This window comes from Rhinoderma darwinii, chromosome 5 (assembly GCF_050947455.1).
Source record: "Rhinoderma darwinii isolate aRhiDar2 chromosome 5, aRhiDar2.hap1, whole genome shotgun sequence".
NCBI lineage: Eukaryota > Metazoa > Chordata > Amphibia > Anura > Rhinodermatidae > Rhinoderma > Rhinoderma darwinii.
This window is the reverse complement of record NC_134691.1, coordinates 23213834-23222656: the sequence shown is the minus strand read 5'-3', so window position 1 is coordinate 23222656 and position 8823 is coordinate 23213834. Positions and strand designations below refer to the sequence as shown.

The window sequence follows — 8823 nt, the reverse complement described above, 5'->3', positions numbered from 1 at the left end:
TTACGGTACACAAGCCATAAGACCGCTTTCAGACTGTTTTAATACGAGTGCTTTTTTTTGCGGCCTTACTACGGACGCAACACAGACCTCCCACGGATCATCAAAACTGGACTAAGAGCACCATAGAGTGCATACTGGAATGAATACCGGGGCGAATACACCCTAACTAGAATATAGGGCAAAATATCTACGTAGCCGCTAGCCTGCATGTTGATGGTTTCCAGTTGGGTGACCTTTTTTTATTTAGAGAATGTAAACTGAAGTGAATAACAGAAAACAGGAAAAATGAGGGTATACACTGATAACATCGGATTATATATCCCAGGTTAGTGAACGGTGGATCTTCAGTACATAGTCGTGGAGGTACCCCCAATACCGTCCTACATAGATCTGGCCGACAAGACGCTCCCTAAATGTGGAATGACTTTATACCAGACACATGCACATGCCTTTATCCAGGTTTTCTTTATTCTTTTTTTTTTTTATGTAGGCTGAAGCAATCGTTACAATGTACAGGGAGGCACAGTTACAGCAAAAAGTCATTTAAACAATGTAAAACAACCTGCACAGGGAGAGGTCAACTCTCAGAACAAACTAGCAACTAAACACAAGAGCAGAAGAATCACTTATTTATCGTCTGAACGACTCATTTCTTCTGCCGTGACACAATATGCAAAAAGAACACAAAACAGAACAATAAAAAGAGAGCGTAATCCTACAGTGAACGCGGTCGATATTCTCATACTAAACGTTAAACAGGTCAGAGGGAAATAACAACCACGTACTTCATACTAGCCACTGAATTCATTTCAGACATGGACAACTGCGTCCTTATATTAACAAAAAAAAAAATGGAGCCGTCAGATACACGTAGTGGGGGGCAGCCATTTTGTGGGCTATATTGGTACTGACAAGTAGGCAGTCAAATCGATTTACTAGGTCGGGACTATCTAGCCGATCTCTTGGCATTGAATTGAATTGTTCGGTACGTAAAATGTCTACTACGATGTTGACTAACTTGCCAAGTACTAAGAGGGTACCCTGTTAATGTTGGTGACCTATCAGATACATGCATTGGGGGCAGCCATGTTGTGGGCTGTACCAATAGTCACAGGTAGGCATTCAATCAATCTACGACTTCTATTGGCCTGTGTTCTTAGCGTAACATTTGTTCAGACAAAACGGCTGTCTACTGTAATCCGGACAAGCTCATGTATTGTGCAAAAAAACAAAATGGCCGCCTTCTTGGATTTCCACCAGCTTGTTATGTACTCCGGGTGGATTATTTCTATAGCTAGAAATCAAATTAAAAAAAAATATAAACTTTCTAATATAAATACATTTGGAGCAGCCATTTTGTGAGCTGTCCTATTTATAAGCAGGCAACCAATCAATTCGCTAGAGACGGTGACGTCACTGAGCATTAGTGGGAATTCTCAGGTCACTTTCACACAGCTGTAATAGGACTCATTTTAGTGTCTGTATAAAGTCCCTGAGACCTTCTGAGATTCTACTGAACCGGACTGGATTACCATAGGAACCGATGATGATCTAAGTCCGGTTCAGTAGAACCTCAATAGGGCCGGATATTGCAGCCGTAATACAGATACACAAAGCTGTACTAGGACCCATTTTTGCAAGTGACCTTAGGGTGAGACAAAATGGCTGTCCACTCTGATCTCAACTAGCTTGCCATGTACAATGTGAGTAAACAAACTACAAAATGGCCGCCTTCTTGGTACTCATCGGTCAACATGAAGGTGTCTTGTTAAATGGTCAAGTTTTTTTTGCATTTGTTAAAAAAAAAACCTCAATGGCTAAAAAAAAATATCACCAGATGTTTTTCTTACTATACCCTTTAATAACACCATACGGCGACATAACAGCTTGAAAGGAATCACAGCAGTGTACGTCTTCATATATGAAACACGACGACTTCACATCTTGAACGATAGCCAATGAGGAATTTGCAGTTGGTTTTCGGAGTCTAGCACCATTGACAATATTGTATTTTGGCATCAAATATCCAATGTGCCCAAGGACCCGAAATCCTGTTTGCCGATCGTTGTCCATAAATAGATTTCTACAAGGGATATTGCTCTAGAAAGAATTATCTATTGAGATCAATGCTGTTTAAATACAAAAGGAGGATTGTGTTTGGGGGGGATTTTACAAAATTATTTTGGAGAAGGGGGTGGGGGTCACAGCACTGTACATGGGAGCCTGGCAATAGCAACATTCCTGTTTTATAACGCGATCTGTGATCCTTATAAGAGAAGAGGACATTTACCTCGTCATAAACGTATTCAGACGTGCGATTTTAGGTATCCGAGATCTAAACGAGGAGGGATTGCTTTTCTGTGTTTTTAAGAAATTTCCATCTAAATTCCTGGCCAAAGACCTAGGACCTCATGTTTAAAAAGAAAATTAGAAAAATAAATGGGGAAAAAAAATGAAATAAAAATACAAATATTGCCCATTGAAACCAATCCAGGTTCAGATTTTATTTTCTATTCTGTAATGGTAAAATAAAACATGGCCATTTTATCCCCCCCACCCCCCCCCAACCCCACCCCCCCCCCCGCAACCCCACCCCCCCCCCCGCAACCCCACCCCCCCCCCCCGCAACCCCACCCCCCCCCCGCAACCCCACCCCCCCCGCGAGTCAGACTATGAGGTCTGGTAAATGCTCATGTTGATGCCGCAACCATTCGAGTGTTAACGCGCGCCCCCCCCCCCCCCTAATGGTTCCCTATTTTATTGCCAATATAGGGAACCATTAGTCAAGTCATCGAAAAACTCAGGTACATATTTTGGGGCCACTTTAGTTTCTCAGAGGAAAAATTGTATCTCAACCAATTAGAGCATGAGAAACTCTGGTTGATTTGGGCAACGAGGCCACTTTTTTGGCTGAGGAAGGTTTTTGTACTGGAATATATTACACGTTAACTAGTGAGTTCCTTCTGGTTATTTATATTTTTTTTCATCAAAAAGTTTCGGCTTCAGAAGTCGTCTTCTAGAATCCAACTAAAAGCTACCGCATCTACCAAAATGAATATCCAAAAATAATTGAATACTAAAAATTTTTTAAAGCCCTGAGAAAGTATCAGGGGAAAGAAGAATGGGGCATGTTGGAGTCGGGAGGTCCCTATATACGCGTTTGTAAAAATGTCTCCATTTTATGTGATATTGAAACAGGAGTCGCTGTATGTCCGGTTAACCTAAATACCATTTCAGTGGTTTCTCTATTTTGAATTCCTTTTTTAAAAAATTCTTACCTTTTAAAGTGTGTGGGGAGGTTTCATGGAAAATCCCATCGTAATCAGTATTATATATATATATTTCTTGCTGTGCTGCAGTGCTATTTCCCACCATTAAACAGTCTAAAAATACATAACGTATAACCCAAATAGTCATTCACAGAGAATATACCTGAAACTAAATATTCCCTCCTTTCACGTCAGTCCTGTGCCAAATTTGAGTAAAAAACGAAAAAACTAATTAAAAAAAAAAATGTTTGTAAAACCATTCGCCTCCACAAAACTCAATGTGTGTGGTGTGCGTACGTGTGTGTGGTGTGTGTACGTGTGTACGTGTGTGTGGTGTGTGGTGTGTACGTGTGTGTGGTGTGTACGTGTGTGTGTGGTGTGTACGTGTGTGTGTGTGGTGTGTACGTGTGTGTGGTGTGTACGTGTGTGTGGTGTGTACGTGTGTACACGTGTGTGTGTGTGTGTGTGTGTGTGTGTGTGGTGTGTACGTGTAATGTCACTTCAATGTGATTGCATTTTTCAAATTTGACCCAGCCAGCTGGGTCTCCAATGTGAATAAGCAATTTTTGAAATGTCTTTTTTATATTTTATTTTTTATTCTATTTTACATCTCTGAACTCCCAAATATCGTAATATTTTAATAACTTTATAATTGCCTTAGCCTTTTTTATGAATTTTTATAATTAACGTTATAATCCCCTTATTATGTTAGTACTTGGTGAGATAATGTGAGCGCACGCACATACATATATATTTATTTGAGTGCTTTACGATATAGGAAAAACAAGCTATTTTAAGGCAGGGCCATCTTAACGGTCTTCAGAGAAGGCAGCCACATCATGTGCTAGTTCTATATGTACATATTGGCGAGATCTCTTCTTGGAGCCCTACACTGACAGCTATTGCCCAAAAAATGGCCGCCATCACTATAGAAACCAGATATTATTAAATGTAAGTTGCAATTTAAATACCTGCCTTATCCGGTCTTATGTAATTCCTAACAATGCGGAGTAGAAAAATGTATGCAATGGGTCTAATATATTACATTAGAGAAAGCGACGTGAATGTCGACGATGGTCGAAAGCACTCAATGGAACAGAAACAGTGGAGTCTGGTTTGGTCTAACTGGTCTATCATGGAGCTACAAGCAAAGACTAGATTACAGGTGATGTGTGTGACAGCATATGTTAAAATGGCGTTCTTAACCCTTTATTCCCCCTTGGTTACATGCTATTATTATTTTTTTATATTGCTCTTAATTATTGTTAATAATTTATAACAGTTAAAAAACGGAAAAAAAATATTAAAAAATAACAATAATTAAAAAGGAAAAACCTAAATTTGTAGTGGTGTATAGGAAAATCTAAGCTGCTGTGATACGGAAGTGTTCTACACCTCATCCTCTGGCTGTGCAGCGGTTGTTGAACTACATCTCCCATCATGCCACAAAGGTTTGCTCATGCTTGATCTGTACAAAGTTTTTTTTTTGTTTTGAGGGGATGGGGTGAGGAGGGTTCACAAAAACAGTCCTTCGTCTGTTGCAATGCACACTTGTTCTTATCCCATCTGAAGCGTTTTAAAATTGACATAGACTTGTATAAAATGAAAAGAAGATTTTGGCACTTTATGGAAAAATGGGAACAAAAAAAATAGGACGGACCAAAAAACCAAGAGAAACATAAAAGGGGGTTAACTATGTGCAGAGGTAAATGGACTATGTACAGTTTGAGGACACGGACAGATAGTAACCTTGCTCTTCTACTCTGCTTTACCGTGAGAATATAGATTTCTAGATCTTCTTTTATTAAGAGTCAACCCTGTGTACGCTCCTACACAATCCGCCGATCACAGACTGGAATGGATTAAAGAGAGTTGCCAGGGTGAAGTTCTTTAGTCCCGGCCTTAGTATCCCAATTCTTCTAGGAGAGCCGAGGGGCTGAGCGATCATTTGTGGCGGTTCTCTTAAGTTTAACTCCACGGCGGATAGCAAATAGCATATCTTCTCCTTCAGTTGCTTCCGTAAGAGCAGACTCTGTTGTCCCTGGGTGGACTTGCATCGGGGCTTCAGGGATGGAAGTTTCATCCTGATCATCTTCCGCATCATTTTCGGACCTTCCTTGCCTCTGTTCTTCCACGATCATGCCTTGGGGTCCCGGGACTGGGGGGTTTACAGAAGCCTGCCCACTCCACAGTGAAGTTGGCATTTCGCCTGTAAGCACCGCAGCTTCCATAACAAAGGGTGAGTCAGGGCTTCGCTCAGAGCATTCTTCGCTTGTGCTGGTGGGGAGCCCACTTGGCATGTCTGGTACTGTGGGGGTCTTAACTGGTATAACTGGTGTCTTTATTGGTATGGGACCTCCACCAATAGTGCCACGTCTCACTGATGGCTTGGTGGATGGTGTCCTACGAATGGTGGCCACACCAGGAGTGACGATTACAGGTCCGAAGGTAGCCGGCAGCCCCGCGGTGGAGGCTGGACGTTTCGATTGGAACATCCTCCTGTATGACTGGCTGATATCACTGTTTCGAGGGATGGTGGAAGATTTATCAAAATCCTGTTGGTCAGGTTCTTGGTCTCCACTCACCGAGAAGTAATCATAATCTGAAACTGAAGACAAGAGCAAGGTTAAAAAATGTGGTTTTAATTAAAAGATTTTGCAGGTCCTATACATTACATGACTAGGCAAATTTGCCACTCCTAGAAGAATTCGAAAATTCATGACAACGACTAAGAGAAGTAATAGTGGCCATATTGGTTGTCACTCAGCCTTCCAAGTAACCGAGTAGTGGCTGAATAGAATTTTGAACCACTTGACAGAATAGACAAGTCATGGACTAATTTGTGATATTTTAATTTTTAAGTAGAAAAGCTAATTAATGACATTTTTGCAGACAATATACTAGGAAATCTCTAGGTACGACCCTGCCAGGACCTTCCTCCTCAATGACATCAACATTGATACAATATCCTCTACTACAGTAACCTGCATTCCTTGTGGTGCCCTTGCAGCAGAGTATGGGCTCTGCTTGTTTATATATGTATACAGGGCCACCATCAGGGCAGTACTGCTATGTAGGGCCCGGCTGCAAGTCTTATAAATAGGGGTCCGTCTAGTGCTGCCGCAGCCAAACTAGACACAATGGGGCCCAAATAGCTTCACGTAGATGAAAAAGGTCATGGGGCCCGTTCCTTTCACCTAAGCCAAACTTTACGGGCCCTAAGCAATAGTGCCTCCTGTTATCTCCTGGCTCCTTCCTCCTCAATACAGTAACATGGCGTTAGCTCTTCCCTCTTCTCACACAAATGAAGACTATCAGTATGATGGCGGTGGCAGTTCTAAGTAAAAGCCTAGCACAGTTTTGCCAGCCCAGCAGTGGCAGTCAAGCTTGCTGTAAGGAGAGCCTGAGTAGCGAGTCCCAGGTAGGAAAACTCTGCCTGCCTGTCACCTTGTCCCCCGCCCTTTCCTTCCACAGAGCCCCTGCTACCTACTATCTACATTCTGGCCCCCTAGAGAACCTCTGTTTTTTCCTGTGCCCCCTAATCCCCTTCATCCACAGAATACCTACCACTTTGTGTCCCTTTCCCCCTCCCATCACGTAACCCCTGCCACCTTCTGTGCCCCTTGTTCGCTACCCGCTACAGAGCCCCAGCCACCGTTAGTTTCCCCTACAGTACCCCTATCAGTTTATGTGCCTCCCTTCCCTAACAGAGCCCCTGCCACCTTCTGTCATTCAGGTCTCTGCCTACCCTTACACAGAGCCCCCAGCACCTTCTGAACCCCCATCCCCCAGACAAATAAAAAGTTAGAAGGAATAGGTCTGATATAACATATGAGCTCAAGGGCTTATGGGTCGGATGGTAATGTGGTCTGAAGAGAACTGTGGACAACTCCTTTTGGAAAGTAAACTCAAAAAGACTTATCCAGGCTGGACAGACATATACGGTCCATACACGGCTCAATTTATGGCTGAACGCTACAAACAGACCAAGAATTTGGTTGGATGGAGAACTTTATATCAAGCATCTCCAATGATTAGAAGTTTCTTGGAGAAACTACCGGAGATCCTCATTATTCTCTGTGTTTCCTGGAGGTCTTCTAAGCTTAGGGCTTACCACTAATTCTGCTCTCTGGTGGGCCAGTTTGGGCAGCAGTATTAGGTTATGAATGCCCAGCTAGTATGCTCTGGGTCTACAAGTTGTCATTGTGACCAGGAGTAATAAGTAGGACAGGTCTTGGTGCCCGTACCTTGTGAAGGGATGGTATCTTCTGAACAGCATGGGGTTGTGGTCTGTGTGCTGTATCCACTAGAACATTGCAAGGAATCTCTGCTACTCCTCTGTGTATCAAGCTGCAATCCTCTACTCAACGCCAGAGCCAACTCGTCACAGTTCTCACCTTCTTCACCTTGCTGATAAATATAAGAGAGGAACAAAATGAACACAACGCACCAAGTTTGACTATGACCCACCACCAGCAGAAGTCGTTTCATCCACGTCAACAATCTCATAAGAAACGGTAAGTGCAACATATTGTCCATCACAAGATTTTCTGGATCTACTTCTACATATAAACATACACCTACACCCAAAATGCTGCAGGTGAACACATGCTAATACTAAAGAGATCTTTACAATGGTCAACGAAGCAAACACACAACATTTACAACGCGTGTTAGAAGCAGAAGACATTCTAGAGAAGTGTGGTTAAAAGCAGAGACGATCCACTGCATCACTCTTTACCCTGGAGGTTGCAGGTACTCCTTTGCAGGTATTCCTTTGCAATCGGGCATCACTGGTCAGTCCAAGAGCTGCGATATAGGCTCCTACGCAGGGATCGGCTTCGCGTTTACGTCTCTGAAGAGTGTTCACCGTAGGTTGGTCGTATGGACCTGGCTTAGCCCAGTCCTGGATGAAAGGTTATATGCTGTATATACACATTCAAAGCACTTTGTTCACTCAAGGAAAGATGGTTTAACCTCTGCCACTTACAAAACTCAAGTACCGGGGGTTGTCCATGACCAGGACAGAGTCACCGACCCAATATTACACCTGTTGTAAGGAGAATATAGCTAAAACCAGCTCGTGGTACGACGCAGTTCCCCTCCGGTAAAATCCTTTCATTGGTTTTCAGTGTTGGATGTCCAAGAATAACACTGAGGCCATTCAAATAGAAAGTTCTTTAATTGTGATTAAAGCGACGCGTTTCAGAGCCGCACATCTGCACTTACATAGGAGACCTCAGACCGCTGACAGCGTTCACAGTGTTGCCTCAACAAGACAACACTGATTGCTAAGGATGCTGAATCTCCAGCCAATGAGCACCATATATCGGCACTCACTTGGGAGGCTTGAGACCGCCTGATGGTGCCCCCCCCCCCCCCCCCATCGAGCGGTCTCTATCTCCTGAAATTGTGTCAGAGGCAAGCTATCAAGGATTTCTATCAATTTCCACCACCTCAGAACGCACGTATAGTTATGCCGTCTGTGTGGTACTCAACATGGCAAGATGAACAGAACATCACTACCTACAGAAAACAAAACCCGGATAAACCT

The 8823-nt window shown here is 43.0% G+C and overlaps 1 protein-coding gene across 7 annotated transcripts in view; it reads right to left on the bottom strand.

Annotated features, from left to right (window-relative positions):
• Positions 1-3734: 3734 nt before the first annotated feature.
• MTSS1 (MTSS I-BAR domain containing 1) overlaps positions 3735-8823 on the bottom strand; it is a 148300-nt gene continuing 143211 nt past the window's right edge. For 6 of the 7 annotated variants that reach the window (XM_075825747.1, XM_075825749.1, XM_075825752.1 and 3 more), the window contains 3 exons: positions 8011-8175; positions 7517-7679; positions 3735-5877 (listed from right to left, as the gene is read on the bottom strand). In XM_075825747.1, the coding sequence (XP_075681862.1) occupies positions 5189-5877; positions 7517-7679; positions 8011-8175 (1017 nt within the window). In that variant the 3' untranslated portion in view covers positions 3735-5188. The remainder of the gene's footprint in view (positions 5878-7516; positions 7680-8010; positions 8176-8823) is intronic. The other variant, XM_075825754.1, reaches the window with a different exon arrangement.